Source organism: Leucoraja erinacea, chromosome 31 (genome assembly GCF_028641065.1).
Source record: "Leucoraja erinacea ecotype New England chromosome 31, Leri_hhj_1, whole genome shotgun sequence".
NCBI classification, from domain to species: domain Eukaryota; kingdom Metazoa; phylum Chordata; class Chondrichthyes; order Rajiformes; family Rajidae; genus Leucoraja; species Leucoraja erinaceus.
Window position 1 is genome coordinate 27969574 of NC_073407.1, and position 20336 is coordinate 27989909.

General features: G+C 60.9%; 2 protein-coding genes across 2 annotated transcripts; one reads left to right on the top strand and one right to left on the bottom strand.

The window, feature by feature from the left end:
• Positions 1 to 563: 563 nt before the first annotated feature.
• Positions 564 to 8157, bottom strand: LOC129712184 (UDP-N-acetylhexosamine pyrophosphorylase-like protein 1). Its single transcript, XM_055660446.1, is given in 11 exon segments — positions 564 to 1070; positions 1351 to 1417; positions 1620 to 1808; positions 2051 to 2191; positions 3982 to 4082; positions 4085 to 4123; positions 4125 to 4184; positions 4947 to 5119; positions 5206 to 5381; positions 7005 to 7209; positions 7799 to 8157. Coding segments are annotated over 11 exon segments (1503 nt in total). The 5' UTR covers positions 8091 to 8157; the 3' UTR covers positions 564 to 1010.
• A 1814-nt stretch (positions 8158 to 9971) lies between these two features.
• On the top strand, positions 9972 to 18623 carry LOC129712185 (suppressor APC domain-containing protein 2-like). Its single transcript, XM_055660447.1, is given in 9 exon segments — positions 9972 to 10372; positions 10375 to 10759; positions 13592 to 13912; positions 15669 to 15787; positions 16547 to 16582; positions 16584 to 16670; positions 17012 to 17113; positions 17781 to 17906; positions 18270 to 18623. Coding segments are annotated over 9 exon segments (1620 nt in total). The 5' UTR covers positions 9972 to 10057; the 3' UTR covers positions 18399 to 18623.
• The last annotated feature ends 1713 nt before the right edge of the window (positions 18624 to 20336 follow it).

Consider the following 20336-nt stretch of genomic DNA (forward strand, 5'->3'; position numbering starts at 1 on the left):
CCTCCCCGCAACTTCACACACACACTAGGCCTTATCCCCGGGCCCCAAACTCCCTCTCCCTCTCCCCGGGCCCCACACTCCCTCTCCCGCTGCCCCGCGCCGCGTACTCCCTCTCTCCCCGGGCCCCACACTCCCTCTCCCCGGGCCCCACACTCCCCTCTCCCCGGGCCCCACACTCCCTCTCCCCGGGCCCCACACTCCCTCTCCCCGCTGCGGAAACAAAGATCCGATCTTTGACCGGAACAAGATGGCGGGGACTGGTTGCTAAAATGGCCGCTATAATCACCCATGAGCGGACTACACGTTTGCGTGAGAGTAACGCATCTTGCTCCGCTATAAGATCTTTGCTTCTGCCCATCAAGTTCACACCGACCAACAATCCCCTGAACACTACACATCAGGGCCATTTAACTTTGGAATGTGGGAGGAAACCGGAGCACCCGGCCAAAACCCACGTGGTCAAGGGGAGACCATGCAAACTCCATACAGACAGCACCCTCTACCACTCCAGCACTTTGTATCAGATTGTGAGATGAGGAGTCAGATAAATGATAGACTGCGAGTGCTGACAGGCAAGAAAAGCACTTTATTGTGATTAATGTATAAAATTCATCAGTCCCTATGTTGAGGTTAAAGACAGCTTAATCACCCCCCCCCCTTAACTGATCTCACACGCTAGCAGCAGCATAGGAAGGTGAGCATCAGAGTAACCAGAGGGGCAGCAGGGTCACACCAGACCAAAGAGGGACAAGAGCAGGACAGGGCCAGGCCAGGGTGGGACAGTGCCAGGGTGGGGCAGTGTTGAGACCCCCCCCACCCTGGTCCATCTCTGGCCGCTGAAGGTGGTCACTGCTGTCCAAGGGCCCGACACCAGTGGAATCGCAGCCTGAAGCCCAGCAGCGGCGCTCTCACAGTCAGTAAAAAATCAAACAAATCTGTCTATAAATTGGCAGCATCAATGATCGGCACAGCTGGCAGTGGCTCGTTCATCATCGTCATCATCATTATTATCATTCCGTCAGGAGGAGAGGGGGGTGGAACTCACGGCCCTTCACTCGCTCCTCCAGGCCCTGGGGACAAAGACACAGGTCACTTGTGTTCCCCACCCCAGGGATACACACTGTGCATCACCCCCCACCCCCCCCCCACACACCCCCCACCCCCCCCCCACACCCCCCCCCCCCACACACACACCCCCCCCCCCACACACACACCCCCCCCCCACACACACACACACACACCATCCCCCCCCCCCCACACACATCCCCCCCCCCCACACACCCCCCCCCCCCACACACACCGCCCACCGGTACTGTACACACACTGATAACTGGATCTGAGATCACCTACCTCGCCTGCACTAGAGATGAGCGGTGAGATCTCACAAACCACAGGGGGGTCGTCTGTTTCCCGGAGCCTGCAAACAACCCCGAGCACATCAGTGTGTTCCACCCCGTCCCATCCCTCCATCCCCCCCCCCCCATCCCGCTCCCACCCCCCATCCCCCCTTCCCCACAGACTGGCCGCACCGTTCCCTCCCCTCCCCCACTGCGGCCGTACCTCCAACCCCCTTCACCGCGGCCACTGTGGGCGACAGACAGACAGGCAGACTAACTCACTGTGTACAGGCGGGCATGCGGTTGTTGCTGTGGTCCAGAAAGTGGGCACCGGCCTGAAGTGCCCAGCGGTAGTGTTGCCACAACAGGGCGCGGCGGGCAGTGGAGGCCGTGTCTTTGGCACCAACACTCTCTGCGTTCTTCAGTGGAGAGAACTCATCCTCCCTCAGCACCTCCCACACGGCAAAGTTCCTGTGGTCACGGGGATACATCAGACACGGGGAGACACGGGGAGACGGCAGACACGGGGAGACACCAGACACGGGGAGACGGCAGACACGGGGAGACAGACACGGGGAGACGGCAGACACGGGGAGACGGCAGACACGGGGAGACGGCAGACACGGGCAGACACGGGCAGACACGGGGCTGTGCTGGTAAATTGAGGCAGAGCCGGCGGGCCACTTTGACCCGAACCTCCCACAACAACTTACTTGGAAAACTGGAAAACATCGAAGACAAACTTCTCCATCTTGATGCCGTTGGGCTTCTCTGGTTTCACACAGTTCCCGTCCTCATCAACATAGGGAACCTTCTTCAGTGCCACGTGTGGCTTCAACTGAGCCTCAAACTCCCTGTGGGGGCAACGAGAGGTCAGGGGGCGACGAGAGGTCAGGGGGTAACTAGAGGTCAGGGGGAAATGAGAGGTCAGGGGGCAAAGAGGGTTCAGGGGGCAGGGGTCATGGGGGGGGGGGAAGAAAGCAACGTCAACCAAAGACAAGGTCCAAGTTTGTGGATGACACAAAGCTGGGTGGCAGTGTGAGCTGCGAGGAGGATGCTATGAGGATGCAGGGTGACTTGGACAGGTTGGGTGAGTGGGCAGAAGCATGGCAGATGCAGTTTAATGTGGATAAATGTGAGGTTATCCACTTTGGTGGCAAGAACAGGAAGGCAGATTATTATCTGAATGGTGTCAGATTAGGAAAAGGGGAGGTGCAACGAGATCTGGGTGTCCTTGTACATCAGTCACTGAAAGTAAGCATGCAGGTACAGCAGGCAGTGAAGAAAGCGATTGGCATGTTGACACAAAATGCGGGAGTAAGTCAGCGGGACAGGCACCATCTCTGGAGAGAAGGAATGGGTGACATTTCAGGTCGACACCCTTCTGCAGTTCTTTCCTACAATGGCCTTCATTGTGAGAGGATTTGAGTTTAGGAGCAAGGAGGTCCTACTGCAGTTGTACAGGGCCCTGGTGAGACTGCACCTGGAGTATTGTGTGTAATTTTGGTCTCCTAATTTGAGGAAGTTGGGTGGGGGGGGGGAAGATGGGGGGGTAGGGGGGGGGGGGAGTGGGAGGGGGGGGGAGAGGGAGTGGGAGGGAGGGAGGAGACAACACACTCACCCATGCGAGTGTTCACTGAGGAACTGCAGAGGAGAATGAAAAGATACAGAAGAGAAAGTCAAAAACAAGGTTTAAAACCGGTCAGAAGACATGGATAAGTTGTGTAAACACACAAATCTCTATATCTCTATATCATCCACATATTTAAGCAGGTAACAGCCTCACTGTTGAGGTATTTATAGAGGGGTTGAATAATGTGGCCAATTAATGCAGCAGCTTTGAACTTTATAGGAGACTTTATAACACTTGTTGATTACATTGTTTAGGGCAGGGTGCAAATGGAAGAGCAGAAAGTCTGGATAGTAAATGTGGGTTATTGATTAACGAGCACAAAGGTGTGATTCACAGGCGCTGATCACACCTGGAGTCCACTGGTGGGAGAGTCTAAGACTAGAGGCTTTAGGCTCAGAATTAAAGGACGTTCCTTTAAGAAGGAGATGAGGAGGAATTTCTTTAGTCAGAGGGTGGTGAACTGTGGAACTCATTGCCACAGACGGCTGTGGGATGCCAGAATTGTAGCACAATAAGAGACCCTTCAGCACAGGAGGAATTGCTTTAGTCAGAGGGTGGTGAAGGTGGAACTCATTGCCACAGACGGCTGTGGAGGAAAAGGAAAATGTTAAGGTGAAGATTGATAGATTCTTGATTAGTGCAGGTGGCAGGGGTTATAGGAAGAAGGCAGGGGAATGGGGTTAGGCAGGAGAGATGGATCAGCCACTGGTCCAGGGAGGGGGGGGGGGAGAGAGAGGAGAGGAGAGGAGGGAGAGAGAGGAGGGGGAGAGGAGAGGAGAGGAGAGGGGAGGGGAGGGGAGGGGAGGGGAGGGGGAGGAGGGAGAGGAGAGGAGAGAGAGGAGGAGAGGAGAGGGAGAGGAGAAGGAGAGGAGAGGAGAGGAGGAGAGGAGAGGAGAGGAAAGGGGGGAGGGGGAGAGGGGAGGAGAGGAGGGGAGGGGAGGGAGGGGAAGGAGGGGAGGGGGAGGGAGGGGGAGCTTTGATCGAGGGGAGGGGAGCCTTCGAGGGCCTTACCCAGCCACGGCCTTGAGGAAAGCAACGGTGAGGAAGTGGTTGCAGATGTTGCCAGCGTTGAAGGTGAGCTGCCCGTCAGGATTCCTGCGCTGCATAGTTGCCGGCCCACCTCCACCTCGCTGTACTCCACCACCTGGTAAATGGCCGTCCCCCCGGCAAACAACCAGCCCCACCGGTTCTGTGGGGTAGGCTTTGCCCACCACCTAGAACAACAGCTGTGGGTGGCAACACAGAAACCCCCGAACCCCACCCGAACCCCCCCACCCCAGGGCCCCCCCACCCCAGGACCCCCCCCCCCCCCACCCCCCAGGGACCCCACCCCATCGCCCCACCCCACCCCATGGCCCCCCACCCCATCGACCCCCCCCCCAGGCCCCCCCACCCAGGCCCCCCCACCCCCCCCCCCCACCCCAGGGCCACCCCCCCAGGGCCCCCACCCCAGGTCCCCCACCCCCCCCAGGGGCCCCCACCCAGGGCCCCACCCCAGGGAACCCCCCCCTGTGCCCCACCCCAGGGCCCCCCCCCCCCACCCCAGGGCCCCCCCACCCCACCCCAGGGCCCCCCCCCCAGGGTGCCCCCCCCCCCCCCCCCCCACCCCAGGACCCCCCACCCCAGGGCCCCCCCACCCCAGGGGCCCACCCACCCCAGGGCCCCCACCCCAGGCCCCCCACCCCCCGCCCAGGGGCCCCCCACCCCAGGCCCCCCCACCCCCCAGGGCCCCCCCACCCCCACCCCCCCCCCCCCAGGGCCCCCACCCCAGGGGCCCCCACCCCAGGGCCCCCACCCCCAGTGTCCCCCACCCCAGGGTTCCCCACCCCCAGGGCCCCCCCACCCCAGGGGCCCCCACCCCAGGTCCCCACCCCAGGCCCCCCCCCCCCCCAGAACCCCACCCCAGGGGGCCCAGGGGGGAGGGCCCCACCGGGTCACAGGGGGGAGGGGGAGAGGGGGAGGGGGTTTGTACACACCTTGGCTCCACAGTCGGCCCCCCTCTCCACACAGAAGCCGATGAAGACAGGGTCAGCCATCTTGACCAGGATGTTGTCCACACAATAGACGTGAACCTCACACACTCCCCGCCGCTCCATGTCGTCCAGAATGCCGTGGTCAGTCAGCGCCCGGTACAGCCCCCCGTTCCCATCTGTGTGTGGGGGGGGGGTGTAAGCACAGGGTCAATGTGTGGCCGTGGGCACCGGGGGGCTCGGGCATTAGGGTGGGTGTACTGACCTGGCGCCATGGCGATACGTCCCATCCCTTCCATGATGACCTTCCCGTCAAAGCCGACCGCGGGCAGCATCCTCTGCTCGAACATGACCACGTCGGCCTGGGGCAGCCCGAAGTAGCCGTGCTGACTGAAGAACGACTGTGTGGGTCCCAGCGTGAACTCACTCGTCATGATGTACCTTCACAACAGAGTCACCATCACCCCTCTGTACAGTGTCCAGAACACACACTCTGGCTAGTACCACACACCACACACACACCTGGGGCTAGTACAACACACACACCGTGCACACTGAAGACACACACTGTTGTGGGTCCCACACACACAACTCACTCGTCACACACACACACCTTCACAACACAGTCACCACCCACACCCACTGTACAGTACACCAGACACACACACCCTGGGCTAGTACACACACACACTGGGCTAGTACACACACACACACACACACACACACACACACACACAGGCCAGTACAACAAACATCAGGCTCTGCTGCTACTCCCCATTCCGTAGTACAGTCATTAACCGCGCTGTGACCGGTATCTGGTGTGTACAGTATCACTGTGTGTAACTGGTGTGTGTACACAGGCTAACCATACGGTACAGAGGGTGGTGGGTGTATGGAACAAGCTGCCGGAGGAGGTAGTTGAGGATGGAACTATCCCATCGTTTAAGAAACAGTTAGACAGGTTCATGGATAGGACCGGTTTGGAGGGATATGGACCAAACGCAGGCAGGTGGGCCTAGTAGCTGGGACATGTTGGCTGGTGTGGGCAAATTGGGCCAAAGGGCATGTTTCCGTGGTGGGTGACTGTACCTGGTACCTGTAGACATTATCTGTGTTAGTGTGTACACTCAGTCTGTGTGTAACCAGTATCTGTACAGGCTGGTACACAAAAATGCTGGAGAAACTCAGCGGGTGCAGCAGCATCTATGGAGCGAATGAAATAGGCAACGTTTTGGGCCAAAACCCTTCTTCAGACTGGCTGTGTCATCTGTACAGGCTGGTGTGTTGTGCTAGCCTAGTGTGTGTGTTCTGGACACTGTACAGAGGGGTGATGGTGACTCTGTGAGAGACATCTGTACAGGCTGTGTCAGTCTACACAGTCTAATTGTCGGTGTGTACTTTCTAATTGTCTGTGTACACAGTCCAGTTGTCAGTGTACACAGTCCAGTTGTCAGTGTACACAGTGTAGGTGTCGGTGTGTACACAATCTAGGTGGGTGTGTACACAGTGTAGGTGTGTGTACACAGTGTAGGTGTCAGTGTGTACACAATCTAGGTGTGTGTACAGTGTAGGTGTCAGTGTACACAGTGGTGTTGGTGTACACAGTGTAGGTGTCGGTGTGTACACAGTGTAGGTGTCGGTGTGTACAGTCTAGGTGTTGGTGTGTACAGTCTAGGTGTTGGTGTGTACACAGTGTAGTGTCAGTGTGTACACAATCTAGGTGGGTGTGTACACAGTGTAGGTGTCAGTGTGTACACAGTGTAGTGTCAGTGTGTACACAATCTAGGTGGGTGTGTACACAGTGTAGGTGTCGGTGTGTACACAGTGTAGGTGTGTGTACACAGTGTAGGTGTCACAGTGTAGGTGTCGTGTGTGTACACAGTGTAGGTGTCGGTGTGTACACAGTGTAGGTGTCAGTGTGTACAGTGTACTGGTGCTGTCATGATCTCCAGACACAGAGTCGGTGTTACATGCTATTACCGGTGAGCGGTATGTGTCGTGGGGCAATATCGGGGCGTTCAGGGGCGGGCAGCCGCCTGTGTCCGGCAGGGTACAGGGTCTCACCAGGGCAGTGGGCACGGCCTGCCCGTCCTCTCCGCGGCCAGTGTTCGGACTCTGTGGATCCTCTCCGCCTGGATCTGGTAGAGCGTCTTGCCGCTCGGCAGCCCCACGTCGTACATGCCCTTGGGGTACGGCACCCCTAGACGGGTACCTTGACCCCCCGCCAACAACAACACGGCCACTCGGCCCTCACCAATCTCCTGTAGACCTGGAATACACAGCACTGGGTCAGACACTGACCACCCCCCCCCCCCCCCCCCCTCACCTCCCTCACCTCCCGCCCCCAAACTCCGCCCGGCCCTGACCGATCCTGGGCCACACGGCACTGGGTCACACGGCACTGGGTCAGGGTGAGGGTGCCTGAAGGTGCTGATGGTGCCGTGTTGCGGGCGCTGTGGCCGGGCAGGGAGGGGGAGGAGGAGACGCTGCAGCGGCGTCGCTTCCTGTTGACTCCCGGTCACGAGAGAATCACGGGTTGGAAACAGACCCGACAACGACGTCTCGTCTCCCTCCTGCACCCCCCCCATGCCCCCCCCCCATGCTCCCCCCCCCCCCCACCCCCCCCCCCTCACAACCCCACACCCCCCCCTCTCCACCCCCCCCCTCTACAGCCCCCCCCCCCCCCCTCCCTCTCCACCCCCCCCCCCGCTCACCTCTCCCAACCCACACCCCACCCCCACCCCCCCCCCTGCACCCACCCACCCCCCTGTCATCCCGTCTCTCCTGAGTTTCTCTCCCCATCCATCACCCCCCGCGTTCCCGCCACGTCCTCACTCCCCCCCCCGGTCTCCACTCACCGCGCTCCCGCCACCTGTTGAGCTCCGCGGGCTGGGCCCGGGCAGCGCTGCCCACGACGCCGGGGGGCAGTGGCTGGAGGGTCTGGGGGCCGGAGTGGGGACCGGGTTCGTGCCCGGGGGGGAGCGCTGCTGCCCGGGCCGCTGCCCGACAATGATCCCGCAGCTCCGCCGGGTCCAGTTGCTCTACGGCCGCCGCCAGTGACCGCCGCTCCCCCTCGGACAACCGCGGCCAGAAGCGCAGAACCTCCGGTTGTCCGGCCTCGGCCAAGATCGCCGCCGCCGCCGCCAGCATCGTCCTCCCGCCGGCCGGACAAGGGACAGACAGAGGGAGGGAGAGTCCGGTCCGGCCCGTCGGTCAGTCAGCGGGTCGGGGGCGGGGCCTTTGGACATGTGGGAGGAGTCTATGGACATGTGGGAGGAGTCTATGGAAGGGGCGGGGCCTTTGGGCATGTGGGAGGAGCCTATGGAAGGGGCGGGGCCTTTGGACATGGAAGGGGCGGGGGCCTTTGGGCATGTGGGAGGAGCCTATGGAAGGGGCGGGGCCTTTGGACATGTGGGCGGGGTCTGTGGAGGGGGCGGGGTCAGGAGTCATTGAGTGACACAGCGTGGACCCAGGCCCTTCGGCCCAACTTGCCCACACTGGCCAACAATGTCCCAGCTACACTTGTCCCACCTGCCCGCGCTTGGTCCATATCCCCCCAAACCTGTCCTGTCCATGTACCTGTCTAACTGTTTCTGAAACGTTGGGATAGACCCAGCCTCAACTACCTCCTCTGGCAGCTTGTTCCATACACCTGTGTGAAAAAGTTACTCGGATTCCTACTAAATATTTTCCCTTCACCTTGAACTTCTGGTCCTCGATTCCCCTACTCTGGGCAAAAGACTCTGTGCATCTACCCGATCTATTCCTCTCATGATAGACACAAAATGCTGTAGTAACTCAGCGGGACAGGCAGCATCTCTGGAGAGAAGGAATGGGTGGTGTTTCGGGTCGAGACCTTTCTTCAGACTGGTTATTCCCCGTATGATTCTATACACCTCTACAAGATCACCCCTCATCTTCCTGCGCTCCAAGGAATAGAGTCCCAGCCTCCCTATAGCTCACGCCCTCGAGTCCTGGCAACATCCTCCTAAATCTTATCTACGTCTTTCCAGCTCCAGGGATGAGAAGCAGGAGGGGATTTGAGGGTGAAATAGTCCACTCTTATTCCTGTAGGATCACAGAGCGTAGCCACAGGCCTTTCAGCCCATCACATCCACCTGTCCCATTGTTCCTGACCACACCAATGTAATTCCCCTGCATTTAGCACGTGTGTGCTGGCCAGATCATTCTGAAATGTTGTGAGTCTACATCAGCGCATCCCACAATCTCCCACCCTCTGGTCTCCCGTTATAACTGTGACACTCAATCTGAGCAGCATTCTAATCAATCTCTTCACTGTAGTAACTCAGCGGGACAGACATCATCTCTGGACAACATGGACCTGAAGAAGGGCCTCGACCCGAAACGTCACCCATTCCTTGTCTCCAGAAATGCTGCCTGTCCCGCTGAGTTACTCCAACATTTTGTGTCTATCTTAGGTGACATTTCACAGAGTGCTGGAGTAACAGCGGGTCAGAGGTGACGTTTCACAGAGTGCTGGAGTAACAGCGGGTCAGAGGCTGCTGACTCTGAGATGAGGAGATGGAGAGATTTCGTAATAAAAAATATAAATAAAACAAACCTGGTGCAAACCTCCTCGTCCGTCTTTGCTGGCGACGCCTTGTTGGGTGATCGAGGCTCGAGCGGGTGGGTGGACGGGGCAGTGGCGCTGGGTCCGTCGCCGTGTATGTGTGTGTGGCTGTGTGTGTATGTGTGTGTGTGTACGTGTATATGTGTGTGTGTATGTGTGTATGTGTGTCTGTGTGTGTGGCTGTGTGTGTATGTGTGTGTGTACGTGTATATGTGTGTGTGTGTGCGTGTATGTGTGTCTGTGGCTGTGTGTGTATGTGTGTGTCTGTGTGTACGTGTATGTGTGTGTCTGTGTGTACGTGTATGTGTGTGTCTGTGTGTACGTGTGTGTCTGTGTGTGTGGCTGTGTGTGTGTGTGTGTGTGTGTGTGTATGTGCGTGGGTGTGTGTTTGTGTACTCTGTGTGTGTGTGGGGTGGCCCGGCACCTCGTCACTCTCTCTCTCTCTCTCTCTCTCTCTCTCTCTCACATTCTCTCTCTTTCTCTCACTCACACACTCTCTCCCTCCCCGGGTTAGTTCCCGCAGCCAATGGGAGCGGCAGCGGCCGAGGCGGGAAAAGGTTTTTGTTACGAAGTGAATATCGCCGGAAGTGGAAATAACAATCGGGACCAAAGCTCCTCTCCCTCTCTCCTTCTCTCCTTCTCTCTCGTCTCTCTCTCTCTCTCTCCCTCTCTCCCTCTCACTCTCTCTCTCTCTCTCTCTCTCTCTCTCTCTCTCTCTCTCTCTCTCTCTCTCTCTCTCGCTCTCTCTCTCTCGCTCACAAACGCCGCTCTATCATCTTTGATCGGGACGAGGGACAAAGTCTGCGGCGCCGGGAGAGACAAACCTGGGCCCGGGAGGGAGAGAGATTCCCGCACCGGGCGGCGACCAATCGGGACCGGGGCCGGTTACCAACTGACCCGCGCGGGTCGCTGATGGAGTGGCCGGTGCCGGAGCTGCCGGACGGGCCGGAGTGTCCGGAGCTGCCCAGCGGGTTCCTGCAGAGTTTGCGGCCGCTCTTCGACATCATGGACGCGGAGCAGCGCGGGTCGGTGCATGTCCTGGAGATCGAGTCCCGGTGGCGGAGCGGCGGCGGCTGCGGGGGGGCCCCGGCTCTCCCTCCCGGAGTCGTGCAGTGTCTGCGGGGCGCGGCGCCCGCCTCTGGGTACCTAACCTTCGACAGGCTGGTGGCCGGTCTCCGCTCGGCGCTCACCAGCCCCGGAGCCGGTCCGGATCGCGGCCACGCCGGCGGTGAGACTGGGGAGAGGTCGGGTGGATACTGGGGAGGGGCGGGGGTGGGGAGGGGGGGGGGGGGGGGGAAACCCTGCGTCACCCCAACTTGTAACCCCCTGTGGCCGACCCCCGGGGTAAACATGCCCGTCACATCTGTGGCTGTTGTGGGGTTGGGCTGAGGCCCAGTAACTGGCGGCCAAAGTTGTACAACTGGTTAGTCTGGTTTTGTAGACAGACACAAAATGCTGGAGTAACTCGGCGGGACAGGCAGCATCTCTGGAGAGAAGGAATGGGTGACATTTCGGGTCTGCTCAGCTTAGAGATACAGCGCAGAAACAGGCCTTTCGGCCCACCGAGTCCGTGCCGACTAGCGATCCCCGTCCACCAGCGCCACGCTACGCACATTAGGAACAATTTACAATTTTACCGTAGCCAAATAACCCGCAAACCTGCAAGTCTTTGGAGCGTGGGAATAAACCGGAGCATCCAGAGAAAACCCACGAGGTCACAGGGAAAATGTACAAACGCCGTGCAGACAGCACCCGTAGTCAGGGTCGAACCTGGGTTTCTGGCGCTGTGAGGCAGCAGCTCTATCGCTGCGCAGTGTACACAGGAACAGTGTGAGCTGCGAGGAGGATGCTATAAGGATGCAGGGTGACTTGGACCAGGTTGGACGAGTGGGCAGATGCAGTTTAATGTGGATAAATGTGAGGTTATCCACTTTGGTGGCAAGGATAGGAAGGCAGATTGTTATCTGAATTGTGTTAGATTAGGAAAAGGGGAGGTGCAACGAGACCTGGGTGTGCATGTACATCAGTCACTGAAAGTAAGCAGAAGGTACACAAAAATGCTGGAGAAACTCAGCGGGTGCAGCAGCATCCATGGAGCGAAGGAAATAGGTAACGTTTCGGGCCGAAACCCTTCGTCAGATTTTCCAGCATCTGCAGTTCCTTCCTGAACTGAAAGTACGCATGCAGGTACAGCAGGCAGTGAACAATCCTTTATTGTGAGAGGATTTGAGTTTAGGAGCAAGGAGATCCTACTGCAGTTGTGCAGGGCCCTGGTGAGACCACACCTGGAGTATTGTGTGCAATTTTGGTCTCCTAATTTGAGGAAGGACATTCTTGCTATTGAGGGAGTGCAACGTAGGTTCACCAGGTTAATTCCCGGGATGACGGGACTGACGTATGATGAAAGAATGGGTCGACTGGGCTTGTATTCACTGGAATTTAGAAGGGTGAGGGGGGATCGAGAACCAGAGGTCATAGTTTAAGAATAAAGGGAAGGCTATTTCGGACTGAGATGAAGTAAAACATTTTCACCCAGAGAGTTGTGAATCTGTGGAATTCTCTACCAGAGACGGCAGTGGAGGCCAATTCACTGGATGTTTTCAAGAGAGAGTTAGATTTAGTTCTTTGGGCTAAAGGAATCAAGGGATATGGGGAAAAAGCAGGAACGGTGTGCTGATTTCGGATGATCACATTGAATGACGGTGCTGGCTCGAGGGGCCGATGGGCCCACAATGTCTGTGCCATACATGATGCCCATATCCCTCCATCTCTGGGTGTTCATGTGTCCGTCTGGCTCCAGCTGTTGTGCAACATCTGGGGGCTTTCCCTGCCCCTCACCAGGAAACATCGAGTTTAAAATGAAGAAAGGTCTCGCATGTCGGAGCATTTGTGAAGAAATAAAGGTTAGCTTTTCAGGTTGAGCTTGACCTCTATGTTCCTATGTAGAGTGACCCTGTGCAGAGTGACCCTGTGTAGAGTGACCCTGTGTAATGACCCTGTGTAGAGTGACCCTGTGTAGAGTGACCCTGTGTAGAGTGACCCTGTGTAGAGTGACCCTGTGTAGAGTGACCCTGTGTAGAGTGACCCTGTGTAGAGTGACCCTGTGTGTAGAGTGACCCTGTAGTGTGAGCCTGTGTAGAGTGACCCTGTGTAGAGTGACCCTGTGTAGAGTGACCCTGTGTAGAGTGACCCTGTGTAGAGTGACCCTGTGTAGAGTGACCCTGTGTAGAGTGACCCTGTGTAGAGTGACCCTGTGTAGAGTGACCCTGTGTAGAGTGACCCTGTGTAGAGTGACCCTGTGTAGAGTGACCATGTGTAGAGTGACCACGTGTAGAGTGACCCTGGTTTCTCTCACATGATGTGAGAAAAATCATGACAATTTTAACATAAGTGATAGGAGAAGAATTAGGCCATTCGGGCCATCAAGTCTACTCTGCCATTCAATCATGGCTGATCTATCTCTCCCTCCTAACCCCATTCTCCTGCCTTCTCCCCGTAACCCCTGGGAATCTGTCACTTTACACTTGGTGGGGGAGACAGGAGGGGTGAACCAGAGGGGTGGGGGAGGAGGAGGGGCAGTCGGGGGGGGGGGGGGGTGTTGGGATGTTTAGGACAGAGGGCGGGTCTGTGTGTGGGGTTGAGTTGTCACTGTTCACCACGTCAGGGCATTTACCCAGGAGGTCAGTAGACTCCGCGGGGCTGGGGCAGTACAGAGGCGTTGATGGGCACAAGGTATGAAGGGATTTGCCGGCATTTTAACCTGCCATCGTTCAGCACCGACATTGTGGGCCGAAGGGCCTGTTGCTGTGCTGTTCTATGGTGTTGCGAGAGAGTTGGTGGGCGGTGGTGAGGAGGGGAGTGGTCCCACGGTTGAGGTGGTCCCAGGGCGGAGGAAGTCCCAGGGCAGAGTTGGTTCCAGGGCGGAGGTGTGGTCCCAAGGTGGAGGAAGTCCCAGGGCGGAGTTGGTTCCAGGGCGGAGGTGTGGTCCCAAGGTGGAGAAAGTCCCAGGGGGGAGGGAATCCCGGGTTTGCCCCGCTGTGAGCGTGCTGATGTTTTTCAGGGTGCAGACAAAGTGTCGGCGCGGGGGAGCGGTCTGGCCTGAGGGGGGGCAGCTCGGGGTCAGTGCTGGACGTGGACACCAGGAGCTGCTCCGCCGCGGGGCCGCACAGCGGCCGGGAAGAGAGGACGAGACCCCCCCTGGGGGTGAGGAACAACAATCTCCCCGAGTGCGGTGGGGGGCGGGGGAGACCAAGGGACCCCCCAGGCAAGGAGCACCCATGGGTCCGGCCAGGGGAGGAGCGGTGCATCGAGCGCAGGGTGCCCCCCCGTCTGGAGGTCAACGGGCACCCGGGGCTGGAGGGACAGAGGCTCCTGAAGGCAGGTGAGCGGGGGGGGGGGGGGGGGGGTGGCAGTGGTCCAGGGGGTGGGGAGTGGTCCCGGGGGGGGGGGGAGTCCCGGTGGGGTGGGGGGGGGGGTGGTCCGGGGGGGATCCAGGGGGGGGGGGGGTGTGGGGGGGGGGTTGGGGGGGTGGGGGGGGGGGGGGGGGGGGGGGGGGGGGGAGGGTCCTCTTGTGAGTGGGCATTTGCGGCGGTGCTGGGGCTTTGATATAGTTTGAGCAACTCACCTGAACTTCCCCCCACAAACCCCCATCACCCCCGTCCCCCACCACCACCGCCCCTCTCCCCCCCCCCACCCTCTCTCCCCCCCCCACCACCACCCCCGCCCTCTCTCCCCCCCCCATCCTCTCGCCCCTCCCCCCCCACCCCCCCCCCCGCCCTCTCCCCCCCCCCCCCCCTCTCCCCCCCCCCCGCCCTCTCCCCCCCCCCCCCACCCTCTCCCCCCCCCCCCCTTTTTCTCTCTCTCCCCCCCCCCCCCCACCCTCTCCCCCCCCTCCCCCCCCCCCCCCCCCCCCCCCCCTCTCCCCCCCCTCCCTCCCCCCCCCCCCCCCCCCCCCCCCTCCCCCCCCCCCCCTCTCCCCCCCCCCCCCCCCCCCCCCCCCCCCCCCCACCCCTCTCCCTCCCCCCCCCCCCCCCCCCCCCCCCCCCCCCCCCCCCCCCCCCCCCCCCCCCCCCCCCCCCCCTCCCCCCCCCCCCCCACCCCCCCCCCCCCCCCCCCCCCCCACCCCTCCCCCCCCCCCCCCCCCCCCCCCCCCCCCCCCCCCCCCCCCCCCCCCCCCCCCCCCCCCCCCCCCCCCCCCCCCCCCCCCCCCCCCCCCCCCCCCCCCACCCTCCTCCCCCCCCCCCCCTCCCCCTCCCCCCCCCCCCCCCCTCCCCCCCTCCCCCCCCCCCCCCCTCTCCCCCCCACCACCCCCCCCCCCCCTCTCCCCACCACCACCACCCTCTCCCCCCCCCCACCCCTCTCCCCCCCCCGCCCTCTCCCCCTCCCTCTCCCCCCCCCCTTCCCTTCCTCCCCCTCCCCCCATCCCCCCCCCGCCCTCTCCCCCCCACCCCCCCCCTCCCTCTCCCCACCACCCCTCTCCCCACCACCACCACCCTCTCCCCCCCCCACCCCCCTCCCCCCCCCCGCCCTCTCCCCCCCCCCGCCCTCTCCCCCCGCCCTCTTCCCCCCCCCCACCACACCCTCTCCCCCCCCACCCCACCCCTCTCCCCCACCACCACCCTCTCCCCCCCCACCCACCACCCTCTCCCCCACCACCACCACCCCCCCACCACCACCCACCACCCCCCCCCCACCCCCCCCCCCCCCCCACCCTCACCACCACCCTCTCCCCACCACCACCACCCCCCCCCACCACCCACCCCCCACCACCACCACCCCCCCCCCACCACCACCCCCCCCCCCACCACCACCACCACCACCCCCCCCACCACCACCACCACCCCCCCACCACCACCCCCCCCCCCCCCCCCCACCACCCCCCCCACCCCCCCCCCCCCCCACCCCCCCCCCCCCCCCCCCCCCCCCCCCCCCCCCCCCCCCCCCCCCCACCACCACCACCACCCTCTCCCCCACCACCACCACTCCACCACCACCACCACCCCCCCCCCCCCCCACCCTCCCCCCCGCCCCCCCCCAACCCCCCCCCCCCCCTCCCCCCCCACCCCACCACCCCCCCCCCCACCACCACCCCCTCCCCCCCCCCCACCACCACCACACCTCTCTCCTCGCCCCCACAGACCGGAGGCAGATGATCCGCTGCGTCAGTGAGGCATCGTGCGATGGGACAGCTGAGAGCCGGCGCCGCGGCCGCACTGATCGCCGCCACACCTTGACCAGTGGAGCCGAATCCGGCACGGTGGGTCACCGCGGGGTCAGAGTCCGGCACAGTGGGTCACCGCGGGGTCAGAGTTCGGCACAGTGGGTCACCGCGGGGTCAGAGTTCGGCAGAGTTCGGCACGGCGGGTCACCGCGGGGTCAGAGTTCGGCACGGGGGCACAGGTCGGGGGGCTGGGTCGTGCGGGGCGGAGGGCCGGTCTGGATGCTGCTGTGCCCCTCTCCGTGTGTGTGTTACCCATGCTGTGTTTACATGTGTGTGTGTGTTACCCGTGCTGTGTTTACGTGTGTGTGTGTTACCCGTGCTGTGTTTACATGTGTGTGTGTGTTACCCGTGCTGTGTTTACATGTGTGTGTGTGTTACCCGTGCTGTGTTTACATGTGTGTGTGTGTGTGTTACCCGTGCCGTGTTTTACATGTGTGTGTGTGTTACCCATGCTGTGTTTACATGTGTGTGTGCGTGTGTTACCCATGCTGTTTACATGTGTGTGTGTGTGTGTGTGTGTGTGTGTTACCCATGCTGTTTACATGTGTGTGTGTGTGTGTGTGTGTGTGTTACCCATGTGTGTGTGTGTGTGTGTGTGTGTTACCCATGCTGTGTTTACATGTGTGTGTGTGTGTGTGTGTGTGTGTGTGTGTGTGTGTGTGTGTGTGTGTGTGTGTGTGTGTGTGCGGGTGTGTGTGTGGGTGGGAGTGGAGTGTGTGTGTGTGTGTTACCCATGCTGTTTACATGTGTGTGTGTGTTACCCGTACCGTGTGTGTTACACCGTGTGTGTTACAGGCGCCATGGTCCAGGCGGCGGCAGGAGGAGGAGGCCCGCGCTGCTCAAGGGTCTGGAGACGATGGACCGCGCCCGGGACTGGCTCCTGCGGCACATCTACGCCGCCCGGCGGCGCCACATGACGGTGAGTGCCGGTGACTGGGCTCTCCCTCACCGCTCTGTGCCCCCGGTCCCCTGCTGCAGACCGGGGCCCGGCCCTGCCCCGTACCCTGGGCTTGGTGACCACTGGTGTGAGCTGAGCCCGAGATGGGGTCACGGCCAAAGTCACCTCCATTCAGCTCACTGTGGGTGAGGGGTTCATCCCCTGCGGGGCGCGACCACTCCCAACCCGGGTGCTCAGCCCCCTGGGGGGGGGGGGGGGCAGGGGGTGATAGATGGGGGGGGGGGAGCAGAGGCCGGTGGGGGGGGGGGGGGTGATAGATGGGGGGGGGGGACGGACTCTGACCTCTGCCTCTCTCCGCACAGGGCGACGCTACGACCTGGGGCCCCGGGACACAGGAGCAACTGCTGCCCAAACTCCAGCTGGTCAGCCGTGTCCTGACCGACCTCACCAGCTCCTCACCACAGGTCTGTCCGCCCCCCGTCACTCACCTCCCCCCCCCCCCCCCCCCCCCCCAGCATCAGTCCCATGTGTGAAACGTGTTGGGCACCAGGTGGCGCCACCTTCCCCCCTGAGATACAGCGCGGATTCAGGCCATTCGGCCCAACGAGTTGTGGCTTCCACAGCCTTCTATGGCAAATAATTCCACAGACTCACTACCCTCTGACTAAAGAGATTCCTCCTGTGATCTCTAGTCCTATAGGGAGGTTGCACATAAGGTCACTGGGTCAGAGGGCTCGATGCACGGAGCCGCTCAATCCAACTGGAAGACATCCGTAACTTCCGGTATATGTTATTAATGCAAGAAACGCTACTTTCCTACCTGTTACAAACTGCCAAAATGTTGAATTTTTGCGCTGAAAAAAATTGTGGAAGTCGGGTAAGTGTGAGAGACATGTACCCAACTTCAGAATTCCTAAAGTGAAGCGAAATGAAGTTAAACTGAGAGCACCCGTGGTCAGGATTGAACCCGGGTCTCTGGCGCTGTGAGGCAGCAACTCTACCGCTGCGCCACCGTTGGACCTGTTTTGCACAGCACAGACACAGGCCCTTCGGCCCCCACAGGCCATGCTGACCATTCATCTTAATCGCTGCCGTGTGTGCTGGGGTTTGTAACCGCTCCCTTCCCCACAGCCAAACTCAGGAACGACTGCGGCGGCGATGGGCTCTGGACTGACCACTAGACCCAATGTGTCCGACATCAGCAACACCACGCAGATGGTCAGCATGCTGAAGGAACAGAACCGGCAGCTGACCAAGGTTAGAGAGGTCATTGTCACCCGCTCCTCTGGTGTCAGGCTGGGGGAGGGGCTGGGAGGGGGGACTGACTCCGGGCACTGGCCGGTGTCTCCCGCAGGAGGTGATCACCAAGAGTGAGCGGGTCAAGGGGCTAGAGTGAGGGTGGGGTGGGAGGGGGGGGGGGGGCTGCGCGGGGAGTGGGGTCTAGGACTGACCACACTGTCCGGCAGGAGACCATCACGTGAGGGGGGGGGGGGGTCGGGGGGGGGGGGGGTGCGGGGGGGGTGGGGGGGGGGATGGGGGGGGCGGGGGGGGGGGGGCCGGGGGGGGTGTGTCGGGTCGGGGGTGGGGTTTGGACTGACCACTGACTACACTGTCCGGCAGGAGGTGACCATGAAGAGTGAGCGGATCACACGGCTGGAGCAGCAGAAGTCGGCGCTGATCAAACAGCTGTTCACTGCCCGCTCGCAGGCGGTGCCCGAGGCTGGACAGCTGGACGGTACCTTCGCCTGAGGCCGGAAACAAAGATCCCCCGGCATCCGTGGCCGGAGACCACCGGGGAGGGGCGGTCTTTGTCCGGGTCGGATCTGGACCCCGCGTTTGGGACATCCCGACAAATGCAACAACACTCCCCCCACTGGACACCGAGTCTCGGAGCGGGAGGGGGGGGGGGGGGGGGTGTTACTTCACCGAGTCACTGCTCCCCCCCCCCCCCCAATTACCCATTGTTTACACTCCACCACTGTCAGCACTCACTTTCTAATAATAAAAAACCTGTGGCCTGAGATGTTTGTGTGGACCATCACGGGGCGGGGGGGGGGGGGGGGGGGGGGGGGGGGGGGGAAGGGGAGGGGGGGGAGTGAAGGGGAGAGGGGGCACAGCCCCACCCTGTGGACTCCCGGGGGCGCGGAGACTCTCCTTCGATACCTAAAATTGGAGAGTTTACGTAGATATTTTCCCAGTGTGGAAATATAAACTACTAGAGGGCGTGGCGCAATGTTTACACACTGGGCTGTGAGTCTCTACAAACTTCAACCTCGCCCTGGAGCTGGACCCTCTAATCCGGGCGGCATTCTGGTAAAACTCCTGGACTCCCCCGTGAAAGATTCACATCCTTCGTGTAACGGGGTGACCACAAATGCACGCGATCATCCAAAGGGGCCTGACTGGTCCATTTCCTGTTACATTGTGGCTCTGACCGCAAGCACGCCATTCCTTTCCTTGCCACAGATTAGAGTCGAGATACCTTCACTTCCTTGTCCACTCCCTGCACACGAGGGGCAATTTACAGAAGCCGATTAAACCTACAAACCCGCACATCTTTGTAGTGTGGACAGAAACCGGAGCTCCCGGAGATAAACCCACGCGGTCACAGGGAGAGCGGACAAACTCCGTACAGACAGCACCCGCCGTCAGGATCCAACCCGGGTCTAGCGCTGCGCCATCGTATCTGCAGCTTCAAGGAGCTGTGGACCGGACCCCGGCATCCGTCGTTCCATCGGATGAGTTACCGGTCATCGAAGTCCGGCCGCTGGTCAGACAGGCACCGAGTCAGCGCCTGCACATGACGGCCGCTGCCAGTGGGGGGCAGCAGCTGGCCGGGAGAGAGAGAGAGAGAGACGGGGGGGGGGGGGGGGTCCACCCTGCCCCGTCTCGTCACCGCCTCTTGTCCCCGGGGACAGTTCTCCCCCCGCAGCCGCTGCGCGTTCCATGCTGGCGCCGGGATGTTTACACACGGGGACAGGTCTCCACACGCCCGCCGCAGCCCAACTCACACTCACACACACAGCTGCTGCCTGACCGCATCTGCACTGGCGGCATTACCCCGCACACCCACACCACTCACACACACCACACACACACACACACACACACACACCACCCACACACACACACACACACACACACCCACACACACACACACTCACACACACACACACACACACACACACACACACACACACCCACACACACACACACACACACACACACACACACACACACACACACACACACATACCCACACACACACACACACACACACACACACACACCCACACACACACACACACACACACACACACACACACACACACACACACACACACACTCCCACACACACACACACACACACACACACACACACACACACACACACCCAACACACACACACACACACACACACACACACACACACACACACACACACACACACACACACACACACACACACACAGACACACACACACACACACACACACACACACACACACACACACACACACACACACACACACACACACACACACACACACACACACACACACACACACACACACACACACACACACACACACACACACACACACACACACACACACACACCCACACACACACACACACACACACACACACACACACACACACACACCCACACACACACACACACAC